Source organism: Canis lupus, chromosome 24 (assembly GCF_011100685.1).
Source record: "Canis lupus familiaris isolate Mischka breed German Shepherd chromosome 24, alternate assembly UU_Cfam_GSD_1.0, whole genome shotgun sequence".
Taxonomy (NCBI): Eukaryota; Metazoa; Chordata; class Mammalia; order Carnivora; family Canidae; genus Canis; species Canis lupus.
Genome location: NC_049245.1, coordinates 9468069 through 9489745, shown reverse-complemented (window position 1 = coordinate 9489745; position 21677 = coordinate 9468069). Strand labels below are relative to the sequence as shown.

Genomic DNA, 21677 nt, shown 5'->3' with positions numbered 1-21677 from the left:
ACGCTGAAATTTAAATTTCATATAATTTTCTGGTGTAATGAAGCATTATTCTTTTGATTTTTTTTCCAACCATTTAAAAAGGTAAAAATCATTTTTAGCTTGTGGACCATTCAAAAACAGGCAGCAGTCCAGATTTGGCTTTCAGGCCATAGTTTGTAAATCCATTATGTAAACCATGAGGATACAGCAAAATTAGGGGATACAGAAAAATATCCTTCCCACATGGAGCCTCCATTCTAGCTAAGGGAGACAGACAATAGAAATAAAATATATTAGATCGCATATGACATAGAAGTATATATGATGGAGAAAAATGAAACAGGCCAAGAGATAGGGGTACTGGGCATGGACAGAGGGCCATAATGAAAAGACAAGAAAACTATGGGAGTAGTTACAATTTTATTTTTCCTTTCAAGTGTTTATTTTGACATAATTTCAGACTTGAAATATTAATATAGTATCTGGAACATATTAAGAACTCCTACAACTTTCAGTAATAACCAAAAAACAACCCAATTCAAAAATGGCCAAAGGACTTGAATAGACTTCAATTGACATTTCTTTGAAAAGAAGATAGACAAATGGTCAACAGGCACATGAAAAGATGCTCAACATCATTAATCATTAGAGAAATAAAAATCATAGCCACAGTGATATATCACCTCACATCTATGAGGATGGCCATAATCACAAAGACAAAAAAAGAGCAAGTGCTGGCAAGAACGTAGAGAAACTATACACTGCTATCGGTAATATATAATGGGTCAGCTGCCGTGGAAACAGTTTGATGAATCCACAAAAAGTTAAACATGCAGTTAGTATGACCTAACAATTTGGTACTCAAACAAATACTTGTACAGAATGTTCACAGCAATACTTTTCTCAACTGTGAAAAAGTAGAAATAACTTGGATTGTCTACCAATAGATGAAGGGATAAACAAATTGCGTCCTAAGCGTGAACAATGTTGAATAAAATATAAAAGGGAATGAAGTACTGATACATGCTATGATATGAAAGAACCTTAAAAACATTATGCTAAGTTAAAGAAGTCAAAACAAAAGATCACATATTGTATGATTTCATTTATATGAAATATCCAGTATAGGTAAACCCATAGAGACACAAAGCAGATTGGTGGTTACTGTGGGGCTAGGAGAAGAGGGAATGGAAAGCAACTGCTTAATGGTACAGGGTTCCCTTTGGAGGGAGAAAAATGTTTCCAGAACAAGACAGAAGGTGGTAGTGGTACAGTATTATGAATGTTTGAATGCCACTGAATTACTCTAAAATTAGTAATTTTGTGTTCTATGAATTTCACGTCAATTAAAAACCAAAAAAAAAGCAGACTCAAGACTAACAAACAGCACAATTCCATTTCAGATGTGGCTTTACCCTGGAGTGACTATAAGGGAGCATAAGTAGCCTCCTGGAGAGCTGCAAATGTTGTGTTTCCTCATCTGGGTGCAGGTTCCATGAGGATATGTTCACTCTAAAAAATTCAAGGAACTGTCCATTACAATAAATGTGTATATTTTTCTATGTGTATATTACACTTCATTAAAGTTTTGGAACTGGTACGCCTGGGTGGCTCAGCGGTTGAGCATCTGCCTTTGGCTCAGGACATGATCCCAGAGTCCCAGGATCGAGTCCCATGTCAGGCTCCCTGCATAGAGCCTACTTTTCCCTCTGCCTGTGTCTTTGCCTCTCTCTCTGTGTCTCTCATGAATAAAAAATTAAAAATAAATAAAAAATATAAAAAGTTTTGGAACTATAATGTAGTTTATACATTTTTTAAGATTATTTACTTAGAAGAGTCTGCTTCTCCCTCTGCTCCCCCACCCTCGCTTTCTCTCTCTTCCAAATAAATAAATAAAATATTTTCTAAAATCTTAAAAAATAAAGGCATCTATCAGCAACAGTATGGAAGAGGTGGAAAGCAAGAAAACACAAATGAACTGAGAGGCTACAAAAGCTAACCACTTTGGGAGCCAAGATTCAACTTTTATTGAAGAAAAATTTGTTGAATTGGAAAAAGATTAATCAAATGAGAGAATTACTGAAAAGGACATACAAAGCTTTCTGGGTAATCATCACAGATACAGCCACAAATATTATGTGCAAGTCAACAATTTTTCTAAGTATGTTTTCCATTAAATAGTAGTAGAATCAAGATAAGATAAATGATGTTAGAAGCTAAATATCCTTTAGGAAGTTACCAAGACAAAGTTCAGAAATCAGTGCAATATGCTTGTACTTACGGTCATTTCTAGTACATTCTTTGCCACAAACACTGAAAATAATATTTTACTCCTAAGACAAGAAGTAAATAAAGGAACAATTTAGTTCAAGTTTAGTTGGGTCATACAGTATTTTGATCTGCTTTAGCTCCAGCTCTAAACTCTTTGGAGTGAGAAACTTTGGTTCTGATTCAAACTGCTCCAATGGGAAATTTTTTGAAAACTCTTTAGTTTGAAGTTCATTTTCAAAATAGTAAGTTAATATTTCAATCCAATTCCAATTGCAAAAAATTAAATCAAAGCTCATTCCAGTTTTACTTACTTCTGATAGAAATCTCTGCTAAGCTATCAATTCATTTTCTTGGTCCTTCCCACAAGACAAAAGTTTGTGTATCTGCCCAAGCCTTCTTTTCAGCTTTACCTTGAGCTGAAATACAGTCTTTTTTTTTTTTAAGATTTTATTTATTTATTCATAGACACAGAGAGAGAGGCAGAGACACAGGCAGAGGAAGAGAAGCAGGCTCCATGCAGGGAGCTCGATGCGGGACTTGATCCTAGGTCTCCAGGATCACACCCCAGGCTGCAGGCGGCGCCAAACCGCTGCACCACCAGGGCTGCCCTGAAATAGTCTTAATTACAAAGCCTCCTATAGTTCAAAAGTGGCAGCTGTCACTTAGCCCTAGTAGACAGAAGCCCTGAGAGAATGCACGTTCCACGTGGCCAGGTCTCATTTTTTCAAGAGAAGTTAGAAATCCAGATTTTTTAGTCTCCTTTTAAATGTTGGCAACAAATTCTAATTTTTAATAACTAATCTACGGGCCAATCAACACATATCTGTGAACTGTCCCTTCTGCAACCATGGGCCCAACAATTAATAAGCTATCAAGCTTCTGATGTAAAATCTGAGCTTTGCTGTCTTCAGTGAAAACTGAATATACAATACAGATTTCAGGCAAAGGAGCTCTTTGACATAAATGCCAGTTCTGGGGAACCTGGGAGGTTCAGTGGTTGAGCGTCTGTCTGCCTTTGGCTCTGGCCCCAGGGTCCTGGGAAAGAGTCCTATATTGGGCTCCCCACAGGGTGCCTGCTTCTCCTCCTGCCTATGTTTCTGCCTCTGTGTGTCTCTCATGAATAAATATCTTTTTTTAAAAAAAAAATGTCAATTCAAACAAATCATTTCATTCTGATACTTAGTTGGATATTTAAAATATTGAATATTCTTCCTTCTTGCTACTTAAACAAGAAGTATAAATACAGAAGTAGGCCACTTAACCTGCACTGTAGTCTAATTACCATGTGTCAACACAATTTACTAAGAAGAGCCAGATTAGTGGTCAGAAATGCCACATATTTTCTGATTATAATGATTGGAATTTATAATACGTTTTTGCTTCTACAAATGAGTCAGTTAAGCTTTCTATCCAGAATCCACAAGAATGATGAATCATGGTATTTTTCTCAAGACTACCTTAGTCACTATTAGTCAACTTAATCTACAACTTTAATGGTGAACTGCCATTATCAAAATGATAAAACATGATACTCTCTTTGGGGCTAGTAGTTTGGAGCAGAAAAACAACAAACAAAACACACACTCTCATAAAACTTACACAGTTACATGGTGGGGGGAGCAGGGGGCAGTGGTGTCAATATTCAGATAATGCAAAAACTGACAAAGAGAATCAGTAAAATAATTAAAAGATAGTAAGAATCTGTCTATAAATTAGATACCAGATCCCACATAATTTATAAAAGTTGGCTCTCAAAAAAAAAAAAAAAAAGTTGGCTCTCATTTCAGCGTGAACTCTAGTGATTTCAAGATCAAGGCAGTAGGCACATGAAATCAAACAACTATTAAGTTCTTCAAAAATTATAGCATTCAGATGGACAATATTTACAAGAAGAAAAATTCTTGGAGAAATAATAACAAGGTAACCAACTCAGAAATCTGGTACCCTGCCTATGAAATCACAATTAGCTTTCCCAGGCTTTATCCTTCCCCTACCCACCCTCCCTAATTTGCCCATTCACCATTTGTCTGCACCTTTTTCAGGATATAGGGGATGGGTTTAAAAGCCATAAATCTATCAATTATACTGCCTTTTGTCCATTTATGGAAAAAAAAAACTCTATGAAAAGAAGATAAAAACTTTTTTTTTTTTTACTATTAGTTAATTTACCTGTGTTAACCTTGTTTTGAGTAATTGAAAAATGTGGACAATCATAGAGCTCTGCCACATGGAAATTACAAGACTATGGATTCATCCTAATGTTTGATACAATATTGACCTAAAAAGCAGAATTTTCACAACTGGGACTAATTAGAGGTCATGGTATCTGGTATCACAGGACTACAGAAAACAAGGTCAGAAAGAAGCTACATAGAACATTTGATTTAATATCCAGTAGGCAATCATTTGGGGAATATAAATAATAGTGAAAGGGAATAGAAGGGAGGGGAGAAGAAATGGGTAGGAAATATCAGAAAGGGAGACAGAACATTAAGACTCCTAACTCTGGGAAATGAACTAGGGGTGGTGGAAGGGGAGGAGGGCGGGGCGTGGGGGTGAATGGGGACGGGCACTGAGGGGGGCACTTGACAGGATGAGCACTGGGTGTTATTCTGTATGTTGGCAAATTGAACACCAATAAAAAATAAATTTATATTAAAAAAATATATATCCAGTAGGCAAGTAGTTGTTAACTCTTTAAAAGATCTCAAGGTGGGCAGCCTGGGTGGCTAAGCAGTTTAGCCCCTGCTTTCAGCCCAGGGTGTGATCCTGGAGACCCAGGATCAAGTCCCACATCAGGCTCCCTGCATAGAGCCTGCTTCTCCCTCTGCCTATGTCTCTGCCTTTCTCTCTCTCTCTCTCTCTCTCTCTCTCTCTCTCTCTCTCTCTTTCTCTGTGTGTGTGTGTTTTTCATGAATAAATAAAATCTCTAAAAAAAAAAAAAAAAAAATCTCCAGGCAAGTGATAGCCATTTGTTAAGAGCATGGTGTGTCAAAAAATACAGGAGACGTGCGCAGCTCCCAACATAGCACAGGGCAATTTACCATTATAAATACTCTTAATGTTTGTATATAGAAACCAGAAGGTATTTGCAAATTCATTTTCAGGTCACTAAAACCCAGAAAACCTATTTTCATCCATGTGTGGAAAAACAAAGGTATATGAGATGATTTCTGTAGTGACACTGCCTGTTCTTAGAATTATTCTGGAAAACAAGACCATGTGGGCACAAGACACACTTGACTGATATGCACTATTGTTTATTTTAGGTTTTTAGCCAATTGACATTACATTAATAAAGACTGTAAAGTTTAAGAATTAATGGACTCTAACCACTAAGTTCAGCAGCAGTTAGCCAGAAAACATTTTTACTGGGCCCAAATAAAGTATCTTTCATTCATTAATACAGAACCACAGGGCATACTTACACATCAGAGGCTCAATGATCTAAAAAAGAGTTCCTAGAGAAACAAAAAACTTTCCATTTTCATTCTGTAACTGCTCCTTAACAACAGAAAGTATTCTTTCTTTTTTTGGCATTCTCTATTCTCTCTACCTCAGGACATATTTACAGATGCACTGGCTGCTTTACAGACATACTAAAAGTTCTTGCTGTGGTTGATCAAAGTTGGAATGCCTGAGGAAATTACTCAACTTAGACAGCCCGGAATTATATCTAGCCAAATAGTTACACTGCTCTACTTTTAACATGTGTTAAAGTAATATTTTAGCTATCCTGGATGTAAGTTGAGAGAACATTTGTTTGCATCACACTCTATGAACATTTGAGTCAAATATGTTACATTAAATACCCAGTTTTAGTATCTGCGACAGTTCATTTCTTTTTAACTATTCAGTAACAAAAAAGACAACATATTTTATGTTGGAGGAAAAAAAAACCCTCACACACAACAGCACGTGTATTAGGAACTAAGACTTTTTATGATCATCATGAAACATCCAAACTCTTCTAGAAATGTCAGAATAAATGCAACAAATGTTGATACTTGTCATTAGAGCATTTGTTAATCTGGCATACAATATTCTGTCAAAAAAAATGGAAGTATACTTTTCTCTCTTACAAAAAATATTTTAATAAAAAGCACTGTACATCTATAATCATCTACTTTCTATTATTAATCAGCCTAATTTGCAAAAAAAAATAGAACATAAAAACAGAAAAACGACATCACAGCAGTTTATTTTCATGTGTTTTTTTTTTTATTGAAAGCCACAGAATTGCAGTACAAAGAGTTACTTGTCAAACACAACACAAATCTCTAAAATAAAATATTGGCTTCAATAGACTTGCACATCTGAAATAGTTTTAAACTTTGTTTTAGTTGGATTCTTTAAGATGTCCAGGAAGAGGTTAGCACACACAGTACCTGAAATTGTCCTTTCCACATGAGTTACAATAGAAGACAAATGTAGCTGTTTCTTTAGAGCTAAATTTGGCATCCACTTACACTTCCCTTTACACCTTTTAACCATGTTGACAGTAACATGGAAACATCACTCAAAAAGAACCTAACAGACCATGGAATCATAATAACTTAAATCATCCTTCTATCAAATGTGAAGTGAGAACATGATCAGAATTGGAGGGGAGAAAAGAGTAGTACTAATTTATAAGTAGTAACTTTTTAATACTTCTTTTTATTAAAAAGACTTCAACACACTAGAAAATGTTAACATCTGCACATACTCCAAGAAAAGAAAAGAAAAATAAGTTCTGCACCCTGGATTTTCTAAGAAGCCTAATAAGTGTTAACAGTGTTGATGGCCTATATTATAGTAGAAGTCTGTCATGAACTGCCAGGAAACGTGTGTACCATGCAGGAGGTTAGACCCTGAGTGAGAATGACGACCAGTAAAAACTCCCTGGCAGTGGAAATGACCAAAGAACTTTCATCAAATGGGATGCTAGAATTCAATTCTAAGTTGTCTGCTCTGCTACAATAAGATGTAATCCTGCATTATTCTAACATTTACATAAAGCCTACTACACACATAAGAACTAAAGAGAAACAGAGACGGACAGAGAGAATATGAACGAAAGAAAATTGAAGCTATATTTTGTTCTGTTTTAGAGCAGGAATTAGGATGTGAGCTTGATGAATTCCTAAAAATCATGTAACATAGTCTCTTCCTCATTCCTTTCCAGATTCTAAATAAAGGCCTGGATCTGGGAAAATGAGCAAAAACTTAAAATCAAAGGGCAGTCTTTCCAACTGACCTTCATGATACCAGCCTGTGACTTTGCTGAATACAGAAATAGCTTCTTAGCCCAGAAATTACAAAAAAGGAAAAAAAAAAAAAAAACAGTAGATGTTCGATTATAAAACTGATGCCCCAAATGCACACAAGCATACACACAGAAAATGATTCAATAACACAACACTACAAATCTAAGGGCCAATGAATCTAGTATCTCTACTAATACAGGACTCAATTCATAAACCTAAGCTGCTTCCACACAGCCAAAACACAAATTACCACCAATTCCACCCTACTACCAAGTGTAGCTTTTAGTAGCTCAAAACTGAATTTCAAAATGTAGTATGTTCTTGCAGAGTAACAATTCCAAGAACAAAATGAGGGTTCACATATAAAACTATATGTTCTTCAGGATCTGCTATGTATCGTCTTAGACCATATCTTCGAGATTCAGTCAAGATAAATACACCTCATAAGGTCCACAGAACTCCTCAAGAAATGGCTAGAAAAAAGTGAAAAGTGTTTCATGTTCCCATCAGTACAAAGTAAAATATAACAAGCTCTGTACTTCAGTGTTTTGACTTGATCAAAAACTAATACACAGTTTTGATGCAGTGTTAAATTAAATCAGAATGTAATAATTGGTGCAGTTTTCTTTTTATTCTAAAAAAAATTAGAGGAAAAAAAAATCACTGCTTTTGCATTAAGCAGGTACTTTGTGCTAGAAAGCACATTTAATGTCTAGGGTCCTAGAAAAAGAACAGATGTACCTACTGTGTAAACACAAACAGTAAGTTACAAGTTGCCCCTTAGTACTAAAGGCAAGAATCAGCATCAGTATTCCAAAGTGTTTTAAAAAGAGTGTAACTTACTTTTACTGTCCCAGGCTAACTGGGCTCGACATGTCTGGTGCTTCTTTGTCTGCACATGGCCACCCACAGCCTGTCTTCTAATTAAATCAATGCTCTAGCAGCAGAACAAGCAAACAAGTTGCCTCCCATCTGCGTACAGCTCCTCAGGACACATTTCCCTTGGTCAGAAGGTGGAAATTCTTGGGAGAGGTGATTTTCTCTGCCTCTTCACAAGAAGAACATGGATACTTGGCTGGATGCAACTCCATGAAGTGTAACTGTGTATGTACACCTCAAAAAATAAAACAAAAGAATGCAGAGAAACATAAAGACTCTATAAACAGCTGGAATACACAGAAATACTGAAGCACCCCTGGAAATAATGCTAAACGGACAAGCAAAATGGGGTCTTTGACTGAAATAATCAATGATACTAAGTTGGGGGGAAAAAAAGGAAAAAGAGCATCTAAAGACAAAACTCAAATTTCATGCAATGAAAACAGGTTAAGTACTACAAAGGATAAGAGGTAAAACTCCTTGCCTCAAATACATAAAAACAGATCCTCCCACATTATAGAGAATAAAAGATATTATCAATTGAAGAGAAAAAATGAGACTTTCAAGAGTGTTAGGTCTAAATTAGACTCATCAGTCATATTGCAGTTAATGGGCACTTGTATATATGTGAGTTAAATGCATCAAGCTGCCTTTCCAATGTGTTCAGCCCCTTGGGGGAGAGATAAAGAGGAGGAAGCAAGGAACCACTGAAAATACTCAGCTATCCGCTGTTTATGAAAAGATGATTTCTACAAAGCAGAAAATGTTCAGAAAAATGGAGATGTTCATTTATTTACATAATTTTCTAACTTCCCAAATAAAAGAAATGCCTATAAAACAAATGCCCCTCTTTTTCTGCAACAACAACAACAAAAAACAAACACTGAGGTAGGGTAGGGGGCGGGATGTGGTTAAGTGCCTACTCACAAAGAAACTCCACATCCAAACTCCACAACCAAACTTGTGAACAGGTTTGTTGAGAGAAAGTGGGTTTTATCAGCCCTTCCCAATGTTCCCTTCCATCCTAGACCTACCCATATGCCAGCAGCAATCCATATCATTTCCATGACCACTAAGCATTTTAAGGACTAGAAGGCCTTAGGTGCTCTCTCCCACTGTGGCACACAATTCCAGCCCAAGAAAAGAGAGTGTGGCCTAATCCTGTAGCTGCACAGAACCTGGACTAAGGCCCCAACAACAGACTAGTCAACAGTGATGATATTCTGAAGATCCCTGCTTTAAAGTATTGCATGGTGTTATGCCAGCTGGCTCTGGGTAAAAAAGAATGTAGAGACAGATAAATGTGTAGCAATATTATATATAATAATATAAATATATAATAATGCAAATACTTGTTTTCCCTCTCCTACCCCAAACTATCAGCCATCTATAAGAAGTTACTTCTTAAACAATTTTCTTAGAGTTTATAAGCGAGCATTACATTTGATTACAGAGAGACCCAAAGACAACAGACTGCTTTTAGCAGACAGACATAGAAACGTGTGCCCAATATAATCTGCTCTTTAAATGCTAAAGCATTTGGATAATAAACTAGTTTCAATCATGACTTACCATCTCTCCTGACCATAGGAAGCCTTAAAGGATGAATCAAATCAAGTCAACACAAGAACTGCAGCATCCACTTAGAATAATATAAACTCAACAAAACATTTTTAACAAAGAAGTCTGTGCAAGCTGCCTTTCACTATATGAAGTTTCCAAGCTATATCAACCACTATTTTAATGCACAGTATTCTACCTACCAAAATAACCAGTTTTCAAAATGAATTGGCCAAAATCTCTCAGAGCCTACACCAAGATATTCAAACTCTCAGCCAGATTCATCAGTTTTCTCATGCAAGACTACAAAAAAACTCTCAAAAGTCTGTCATTCAAATTCCCCCCAAGATTCCTTATTAGAAATTTAAAACCAGGCCTTAATAGATGTTTTTTAGAAAAAAAAAAATCAATGTGCCAAGGGAGCTTCAGTAAGTATTTTACAAGTAGCTTGTTTTCCATCAGACTCAGTGGCACACTTTCTACATTAACAGTTGCATCATGATTCATCCAGATCTATTGCCAATTTCCTCAAAGAAGAAATTCATATTAGAAGTTATACCGTGTGAAATGTGCAAAATTATGGTCTAGAGTTTACACTGCCACTATCTGAACCAAAACTATTCCAAAAGCAGCCATGAAAACAACTACCTTCCAGATGAACAACCCCAGATAGAAAGATCAAGATGTTTCATAACACCTCTTTTCCACTGAAGGAGATCAGAACGGTACTATCCAATGGATAAAAGCCATTTTCCCATCAGTTTATAAGGACAATCTCAAAAAAAGCTATAAATAGCTAAGTGAAACAATGAAACCAAATCAGTTTAACAAATTAAAATATGATCTATAAACTGTTTCCATTTCCCTCTTCACATTTTGAAGATAAACAAAATGCACTCTAGTGTCATAACATTTTCACTTCCACACTGCAGAACACACCTCAAATGGGGTGGGCACTTTCCCTCCCAAAACCCTGAGGAGAGAAACTGGTCAGTTCAACAGGCAGGAACTTATGCACTCACCTCCTTACTTATTTAAATGATAGAAACATCTCTCTAGTGTACAGAAGTGGTAGTCTTAGGATGACACCACTTGTCTGTTGTGGTAAACGAGGATAATGAAACTACACAAGGTAACTGGTTTCCAAAAAAAAGTTCAAAAATAATGTGTCTGGTGGCCTGTGTAAGTGTATATGTGTGTGTGTGTGTGTGTGTGTGTGTGTGTGTATATATATATATATATATACACACATATATAAATTTCTTTTTCTTTTACCTTGTCTCTTCCTCCTCTATGCCAAGGAGTTGAAATCAGTGTACTTTCAACTATTTAATAAGTGCAAATTCTCATATTTTTTTTTAAATACAAGGTCAGTTATTCCTTCTAGCCAGTAAGGACCATTAAACCATTTCAGTCATTTCAGCTCACATTCAGTAAAGCATTCAAGGAATTCTGCCTATGTTTAAAAAAAAAAAAGGTTTTCTTTTTTTATTCAAAAGAGTACATCCCAAAGTCACAAAAAAAAAAGGTATGATTTCAGCAATTAATACAAGAGTTAGCTTTACTTAATAAATTGATCAAAACTAAAGAAAAGTAGGTACTCCTAAATTAAACAACACATTATAAATCAGACTCTCTGATTTTCTCTTTTCAGTAAGCTGAAAAGACTTGATATGTTACTTATATTACAGAAAATATTCAGGCAGCCCGGGTGGCTCAGCAGTTTAGCGCTGCCTTCAGCCCAGGGCCTGATCCTGGAGACCCGGGATCGAGTCCCACGTCGGGATCCCTGCATGGAGCCTGCTTCTCCCTCTGCCTGTGTCTCTGCCTCTCTCTCTCTCTCATGAATAAATAAATAAAATATTTTTTAAAATACTTAAATCTGATTTTCTTATATTGTTTCGTTGACCCAAACTATTAAAATACTTCAACTGAACTCCTGAAAACTTCACCTTATTTAAAGGTAGTGAATCAAAGTGACTGAAACTGCAGAGGGCAGTATAAGCATGATTTCTAACATAATTCTTAAGATTTAGGAAAATTCTTGCAGTTAGCCTTAGCCTTTAAACTACTAACATATTTCAAAGGTTCCACATAAAAACGAATTCTTAAACAACTAATTGAAATTATTCTCCAAATTTAGTAATGGGGGTGAGAAGGGAGAAGTACACTAAACTCACTCAGGTCAGTATCTAATGCTCCCATTATCTGTACAACATAATCCAGTCAAAAATAATAGAACAAGTTTGTTTAAAAAAGAACTTAATATCCACACTCTTAAAAAACAGATGCCATCATTCAAAACTATAAACCTCACTTATTCATCAGTAACTTACTATTCCAGAATGTATTTTTAATCATTTTTAAGCATAAATGAGTAAACTCTTTAAAAGTATGATTGATTCATTGCTGGAGGAAAATGTAATAAAATATTCAACATGATATATGTACAACTTCAGAAAGTTAAATTTATTCTAAGATGAAAACAAAAGAAAAACTTATTTTTATTCAATTTTGTATTCATAATTGCCATTATAGTATACCTTCCAACCACTCATTAACCTTCTTTTACTTTCCCTGGCCCCACACTGACTCCATCCATGCACTCCCAATAATTTCAGGACATCCTCCTACACATAAAGGAGAGTAATTTGTAATTAACAACTGAATTAAGTTAGATGAAGCCTTCCTTATGTTTTGAGTAAAGGTAAGATCTGGTGGTAAGAACATCAATCTTCTTTCTTGTAGCACTTTTTTCCTTTCATCCACAATATATAAACTTTTCTTGATATTGTAAAAACATGTCATTGATATCACCATAAATATCCACCTTATATATATATCATTTCCAAGCACTTCATAACAGTAATAATTACTAACTTTTCAGGGATACTTACTATGTGCAACACAATGACCCAAGTGCTTGTCATATGTTACCTCAATCTTCAGAATTCTATAAAATAGGAATTATCCCCAAATTATAAATGGAAAAATTGAGTCAAGGAGAATCTGTGAGGTGCCCAGAGCAAAGGATTGATACAGCTGATATAAGATGTATCAGTCACAACACGAGGGGCCACATATCCCAAGTCAGATGTGTTAGAGACCAAAACTACAAGAGAACTTGTACCTATCATCTATATTCACTTTCCTTGACTACACTTGGACCCATGTGAAGGCATTAACAGGACAGATTAAAATCTACAAAAGTGTAGTTCCATAACTAAGCAGAGAAATATACAGAAAACACAGCCAGGCCTTCTGGTAAACTCCTGGGCAATTTTCATTGGAAAAAGCAAGGCCTGCTACGACTGGGAAGGTACTCTGAAATAAGAGCCTAAACAAAAGGGCCACAATTCAGTCAACTTGAGAAACCCACTCCATCCACCTCCCACCTCAACTCATCACTGTTTTATCTTCCTATCTTGTCTCCAAGCAATTGGTCTCAACCAGAAAACCATTTGTTCACTATAATCCTCTAAACAGACTGACACAAATCTATCTTCTTTAAGTTGGAGCAACAGTCAGTCTTCTGAAGGCTTCAATATCACCAGAACAAATTCATCCTCAATATTCCAGATTATGAGAACTGAGAGATCCTCACTATAGAGTATGAGTATAGGGACCTTGAGAGCCTCCCCACTGAATTCTCAATGTCTTCAGTTAATCAGAGACCAACTTAACAATCACACTGGACAAGACACACTTCACAGAGCACAGCTTCAGGATATAGATCTAATTGATAGATTTATGAGGAACTTCCACTTCTACTTTAGACACTTCTAGACAGCTGTAATTTTCTGTTTCCTACACAAGAGGACATGTATTACTTTGGGGAAATGGAGTTAACTTCAGGAATTTTCCTACTGAACATTATAGGAAAATTTAAGTATCCAAACACCAATAACTTTTGTATTCATGAATCTCACAAAAAGGGGTGGGTGGGTGGGATTTAGCCAACTTTTATGCTATTCAGAGAAGTCCTCAGTGAAAACAACCTAACAATATCACAGGCTTCTTCATATATTTGTTAGTACAGTTGGGAAACACTGGTCCTATAACTGATGGTTAACTAACTCAATACTTTCATGTTATTTAAGAATAATGAACATAAACTCACAAATATTTTAAATAAAACATAGAAAAAAGAAATACCTCGAGTTCCACTAGAGCTGCAGTCACTGCATCTGTCGCAAGAGCACCAGCCTGTAGCTTTTCAATTGCCTATGAAATCAAGGAGAGAGATTATTCATTGTAAAACCACAACTTCCCAAACATACCTACCCAGAAATTTTCCAAAGCCTTAAAGAAGTGTAGGAGACATTTAGAGTTAATAAAAATTGATCACTAGTTCCACTCCATACTTCAAGACATAACCTAGTTAGATTTAAAACAAGCAAGGCTTTATATTCAGGATAATTCATGATATAGTTCACTTTTTACACAAATTAAGACAATGAATAAAATCTGCCATTAAATGCAAAGTGCAGGCAATTTAGTAAATGAAAGGGCTTCACTCATCACACAGCAATTCAAAATAGCTATAGACATTATGTGATTCAGTTTGGTTTAAATATCCTGACAATTCAAAGGAGGGTGCTTGTTGTGATGAGCATGGGGTGTTGTATGTAAGTAATGAATTACTAAATTCTGCACCTGTGGGGATCCCTGGACTGCTCAGTGGTTTAGCACCTGCCTTGGGCCTAGGGCATGATGCTTGAGTCTGGGATCAAGTCCCACATCGGGCTCCCTACATGGAGCCTGCTTCTCCCTCTGCCTGTGTCTCTGCCTCTCTGCCTCTCTGCCTCTTTCTCTCTCTCTCTCTCTGTCTCTCTCTGTGTGTCTCATGAATAAATAAATAATATCTTTAATTAATTCTGCACCTGAAACTAATATTGCACAGTATGTTAAATGGAATCTAAATAAATATTTGGATAAAGAAAAAATATATAAATATCCTCATAATTCATATTTTATATACATAATTGAATCTCAGACTAAGCTAACAACATCTTCTCCCAGTTACTACTTTCCACGCCCCTCACTATAGAAAACAGAGACTGAAAAATATTTCAGAATCTTTAAATGGACACATACCTGTGACAAAAGCATTTTTGGTACTACAGTGGTTTCCTTTATCCCCAATTTCAGTTACTCCCAAGTAACTATGGTCCAGAAGTTGATGATCCTCTTTCTGACATAACATCAAGTTAATAATAGCCTAGCACTATGCCCCAATGCCTACATCATTCACTCACTTCATGCCATCAGTAGGCATTTTATCATTTCACATCATCACAAGAAGAAGGGGTGAGTGATGTACAGTATGGTATTTTCACAGAGAAAGAGACCACATTCACATAACTTTTGTACACACACACACAGTATTACTGTTTTATTATTAATTACCGTTGTTGTTTTTTTAAAGATTTTATTTATTTATTCATGAGAGACACACAGAGAGAGAGAGAGAGGCAGAGACACAAGCAGAGAGACAAGCAGGCTCCATGCAGGAAGCCCAACATGTGACCGGATCCCAGGTCTCCAGGATCACGCCCTGGGCCGAAGGCAGGCGCCAAATCACTGAGCCACCCAGGGATCCCCTAATTACTGTTGTTGATCTCTTACTGCTTATAAAGTAGTTTAGTTTATAAAGTAAACTTATAAAGTTTATAGTTTATAAAGTAAACTTTATCATAGATATGTATGTATACATAGGAAAAAACATAATACATATAGGGTTCGGTACTATAGGCAGTTTCAGCATCCACTGGGAGTCTTGGAACATATCCCCCATGGATGAGGGCAGACTACTGTATATTGTATACTGTGTGTATATGTATGTGTATATGTGTATATATATATATATATATATATTGAGATCAACAAATCATGTTCTTTTGTAATATAAACTATAAAACGTAAAGGCCCATAAAATCACCTTATGTCTGAAGGATAAAGGTATGGGAAAGAAGGTAAACTGATTTCTAAATGAACTATTAAAGCTTCAATTTAGTCAACAAAGAAAATGCTCAAAACCTAAGAGTTGTATTCCTCATTAAACTTTTAAGACGTTCATTCACTGTGTAGATTGAGGAGGCTGATTATAGATTCCAATTGTATTAGTATTCTAGGACTATAGTTATATAAAACTTATTTTTTTCAGACAATGTGAACATCTCACACTTTGGTTTTTAAAGATTTTATTTATTCATTCATGAGAGACAGAGAGAGAGAGAGAGAGGCAGAGACACAGGTAGAGGGAGAAGCAGGCTCCATGAAGGGAGCCCGACGTGGGACTCAATCCCGGGTCTCCAGGATCATGCCCTAGGCTGAAGGCAGCGCTAAACCGCTGAGCCACCCAGGCTGCCACATCTCACACTTTGAAAAAAAGATTAAAAATATGAAATAGTTTAGAGAACCTTTAGCTTTATCATAAATTTAAAAAAAAAAAAAAAAAAACAATAAAATCCCTATAACAAAATATTATTTATTTATGTGATTTCAGTCATAAGAAAAAGCTTGGATCGCTAATAAAGTATAATCTTTCTTTTAAATGGTATGTAAATATAAATGAAAAGAGCTGGAAGAGACCCATATTTACTTGATAATATAATATCCATTAACATTATATTTGCAAAAAATAATGGTAGCTTTGCCAAAAGGGTATATATAGTCAAGATCAAAATAAAAACAAACAATATTTCTTCTGAGTCCATTCCTGCCTCTACTTAACTATTCAACAATTTAGCAAAGCCTCAAAAACCAAAGAGAGAAAAAGTACAGCTAAGAACAAGGGTAAAACTAAGCTCAGGAATGACAATGAATTTGTTATGATACAAATTACATAATGAAAAACAGAAGGAAAAAGCACAGGGTAATCTCCCTAAGAAAAGCACCGATTTTAATTTTTTATTATTTATTTTCTTCTCTTTATAGAAAGACACACTAGCTGCCTTTGAACTATTTTCCCTACTCCTATGGAGCTCAATGCCTTTGCAAAGATTAAAAGATATATGATTATGTGCCCACAATTCCAAAAACACAGACTTTAATCTGGGAAAGGAAGAGAAAGATCTAAGCATCATTTGGAGAATAAAAAACACAAAACAAAACAGAGACCCCACAAATATGAGCAAAATAATTTCATGGTCCAAAGTAAAGACCATCTTATAAGTCAAATTTTAAAATTCTGAATTTCAAGGTAAAGCTGGTCAAAACTGAAATGTTTCCATCAGACACACTCTGCTCATACCTTCTGACAAGCTCGTTTGCATACATGTTTATATTCCTTGGCTTTGGATTCAGAATGATAGCCTGCACCTGTAGTGGAAAAAAAAAAACAACCAGTTGTTAGTAATCATTAAAATATCAGAAACTTTACATATATTATATAAATAGTTCATACAAATTGATACTCTCCTGATCACAATAAAACCACTGTCCTACATGTATGGAGTTTTCAAAATCTAATAGCCTCCTTCTCTACCATAAGCCTTTTTAACACCATGTCTTAGCTCCTTTTTCAAAGGTTATTTTCCTGCCAGAGTCACTAGAAATAGCTCATATTCCCAAACAGGCCCCATCAAGATCTCCAGTTTCGAAAATCTCTCTCCAAAGTCAAGAGTTTTTTGGTCTGGAGGTGATAACCCAGGAGGTGTCAGGGACAGAGTCCCTTCATGTTTCTTTTTGCTGACCCTTAGAAAGTCCCTGCCATTTGGTAAATTACTGTTCAGAATCCTGAATTCTTAAAAGTAACTTGAGAGTGCTCGCTTTGGCAGCACATATACTAAAAAGTAACTTCAGAAAACTAGGTAGTTTCTAAATAACATTTAAAGTTGAGGACTGTTACATCCCACCTCTCCACAACCACAAAATACCACCACTCCCATGCGCTAACACTTTTTTACATCCTCTCGCTGTTGGAATATAGCTCAGAGGGTTTCTGAAACCTCAGTGACAGCATATTCTAGCCCACCTATTGGAAATCCCAGTGGTCCCCATCTCTTAAACATCCAGCAACTTCCTCAAGAGAATGGCTCTGAAATTTGTTTCCCTAAAAAAATTAATACTTGCTTAGTTAGGGATTTGAGAATAATCTAAATAAGAAAGAAACCAGAACTAAGGCCCTTAAACTCTCTGGATGAATAGGCTTTTAAACAAAGTTCTTTAACAGAGCTCTGAATCACTCTCTCACCCATTCACCAAGGCCCCATAAGGGTCCAACAGAAGGAAGGCTAAGAACTGCATTTCTAAGCCTCAGGGCTTTTCACTTGGGACTACAGACTGTGTGACACAATCTTACTCCACCTTTCCTCAGACCACAGAAAGAACTAGCCCATGAATCTATCGATCAGGGACCCAAAAGGGCAAAAAAGATGCCAAAACAACAAGAATCCATAATCACCCAAATTCTAATCCTATTTCTCAGGAGAACCAATATTTAACAGGCCTCTCTTCTTCATGGTTCTCTAATATACCTGTCAACTTAGATGTCAGGGCCCAATCTTTCAGGAGTATTTATTTCCCAAATCATGGGACACTACTGCTATACATATGACTTTACTGTATGGATAACAGTTTTAATAGGATTTAACACTTAAATCCTTCTGTTTTGAATAAGTGAAAAGTCTCAGCATGGCCACTGTACATCTTTAATATCTGATTCACACTTGCTAAATTCTCTATTTAACAAAGGAAAAGTAGCCTCAGGATCTAAGCCACTAACATGCAAGAGGAGTCAGCTAAAATTTAATTACACTGTTTTGGTTGCACTGTGTTTATTTTTTCCTAATGCAAGTGATACTGAGATTTCATTTAACTAAAAATACGTTTCATCTTTTAATTTTTAAGGTAAAAAGTGTTCAGCTTTTTAATATTAGGTAAACAGTAGAGGTAATATAAGATCTAGGAAAAAATCAAGAATCTAAGATTCAAATGACTAAAATTTGGGCAAGAAAAAAAAATGGGGGGGTGAGGGATGCCTGGGTGGCTCAGTGGTTGAGCATCTGCCTTTGGCTCAGGGTGTGATCCTGGAGTTCTGGGATCAAGTCCCACATCGGGCTCCCTACATGGAGACTGCTTCTTCCTCTGCCTGTGTCTCTACCTCTCTACCTCTCTATGTCTCTCATGAATAAATAAAAAATCTTTAAAATAAAATAATAAATAAAATAAAATTAAATTAAATTAAATTAAATTAAATTAATAAAATAAAATAAAATTTGGGCAAGTCTCCTCTAGTAAAAAACTAAAATAGGGGATCCCTGGGTGGCTCAGCGGTTTAGCGCCTGCCTTTGGCCCAGGGTGCGGTCCTGGGGTCCCGGGATCGAGTGCCGCGTCGGGCTCCCAGCGTGGAGCCTGCTTCTCCCTCTGCCTGTGTCTCTGCCTCTCTCTCTCTCTCTCTCTCTGTCTATCATGAATAAATAAATAAAATCTTTAAAAAAAAAAGAAACTAAAATAAAAAAATAAGCTTTAAAGTCTCTACAATGACTGAGGAACTGAAATTTTGTCCAAATGTCCAAGATATATATTTCTGTATAATCAGTCTATCTGACCTTCTAATAACTTAGGAAAGGGTCACTTTAATCCACATAATTTCCTGTCATAACCCAGATTTCCTCCTACTACGGCTGGCCCCCAGCATCAACTACATCTAAGAGCCATTCCCATCTAGGCAATGTCTGAAAGAAGAGGGATACCACCATGACAGTCACAGAAATCAATGCACTCCAACTAATCAAAAGCTCTATGTTGTCACCTGTTACAAATTTCAAACCTTTCTTATACGTTTGTCACATACTCATTCTGAATAAAATAACTTACTGGGTACCATGACAGATGCACTATTAACATGGTATAGAAGGCAGGCAGTCTGGTCCCAAGTTTACTTTTAACTGCATTATTTCTAAAATGTACCTCATTTCTTTGTAAAATCTTTTGAAAGAAAAGCAAATTGAACCTAGGTTTTTTTCAATTCTCCTAGATTAGACTCTGTAAGCCTTCCCAAGTTATCTAGTCCAGATACAGCCAAAGGTTAATGACCAGGCAGGGCACCAATTTGACAAAAAGAACAATTCTACTCCTTACTGCATATCAAATTTAATCTTGATTCCATCCTGCTTGACTATCTAAGGAAAGTTAAAAGGAGATTCAGCCATTTCTTCTACCTTCATAGAAGTCATGAGTTTTAGATAAATGCAGGCAAATAAAAATGACTTTTAAAAAAGGCAGGGGCACCTGAGTGGCTCGGTGGTTGAGCATCTGCCTTTGGCTCAGGTCATGATCCTGGGGTCCTGGGATCGGGTCCCACTTCGGGCTCCCCACAGGGAGCCTGCTTCTCCCTCTGCCTATGTCTCTGCCTCTTTGTGTGTCTCTCATGAATAAATAAATAAACGAATAGACAGATAGATAGATAAATAAATCTTTTTTTAAAAAAAGCCTGCTGGGCAGACCTGAGCAGAGCTGTACTCCTCTGAAACCCAAACTCTTCAATGATCCGGGACCCAAGGGTTAAACATCACTGTGTCTGTCTTCCACGTCCTCTGAAGTAGAGATTACAGGGTGATCTGTTGCCAAAAGCACTACACTGGAACTAAAAGCCCACTTAATGGTATCTCACCCTGGCTCCAGTACAGACTAGCCGTGAGGTTGACACTGCTGACTCTCTCTTCCTCACTTATAACATTAAGAAGGCAATCCAGCTCCATTACCGTGTAATTCGACTCGAAAATGACCACAGTTGGGGCGCGTGAGTGGCTCAGTCAGTTAAGTGTCCAGCTATGGTCATGAGCTTGGAGTCGTCGGATCAAGCCCCTCATTGGGCTCCATGCACAGCATGGAGTCCACTTGAGATTCTATCTCTTCCTCTCCCTCCCCCTCTGCTTTTCCCACCCGCATGTGCTCTCTCTCAAAATAAATGAAATTTTTAAAAAATAAATAAAATAGCCATAGTCAATAAAATTTTTCAGCAGCATTATTTTTAAAAACACAAACCAGAATTTAAGAAATTATTTTTTCTGATTTTAACACTACTTAATTATACCTAATATAAGGGATAAAAGTAAAAAATGGGATAGGGCAGTGAAGATATAGGAAGAGCTGTCCTTATAACATCTTCCAAGTATGAAGTCCAAGAGACCTATATTGAAGTCAGTCTCTTTAGTTCCAACTCCTTTCTGGCAGTTTGCCTCTTCTAGATGTGAAATTCAATTCTCACGGTACTTCAAAGCAAGAAAAAAAATCAACATTATTTTCATCTTCTGACTGCCCACTTAGAGCTCACCTGCATGTACCAACACAAAGCCTCCTCGCTTCTCCTTATGGGACTGCTTTGTTTCCAACTCTTTGACTGTTATTTTAACAGCCGAAACCTGAGATGATCTGGAAGGCAGCCCTTCTCCAGAACTCATCCCCTTCTCCATGGTCATTCTCCGAGATTATCATCTTCTATTGGGAAAAGTGCATACTTCCATCCAAAAGTAACTGCAGGAGAGGAATTACCCTAAAGAAAAACAGGCAAAGATGGTATACATTTCTTTCACTAACACACACATAACTTATACAAATTTGTGCAAAGATAACTTTCCAAAAATCTAATTTTAAAGTCATTTAACTGGGTAATACAAAGAATATGAAAAGGTTAGAATTTAAATCTATGTCCACAGACAATACTTGCTTAAAATCATATAAATAAAAGAACTGTTGTAAAAAGACTTCATACTGAGTCCAAGGATATTTTAT

At 36.3% G+C, this 21677-nt stretch overlaps 1 protein-coding gene across 7 annotated transcripts in view; it reads right to left on the bottom strand.

Annotated features, from left to right (window-relative positions):
* The window catches only part of TASP1 (taspase 1), a 313757-nt gene that overhangs the window by 282675 nt on the left and 9405 nt on the right, over window positions 1-21677 (bottom strand). For 6 of the 7 annotated variants that reach the window (XR_005377556.1, XR_005377557.1, XM_038571594.1 and 3 more), the window contains exons 2-4: window positions 21220-21438; window positions 17194-17261; window positions 14094-14162 (exon numbers count right to left, since the gene is read on the bottom strand). Coding sequence is in view for 4 of the 7 variants with exons in the window: in XM_038571594.1 (XP_038427522.1) it covers window positions 14094-14162; window positions 17194-17261; window positions 21220-21364 (282 nt within the window). In the remaining 3 variants the exon portion in view is untranslated. Of the gene's footprint in view, window positions 1-8342; window positions 8614-14093; window positions 14163-17193; window positions 17262-21219; window positions 21439-21677 lie in introns of all 7 variants that reach the window. The other variant, XM_038571596.1, reaches the window with a different exon arrangement.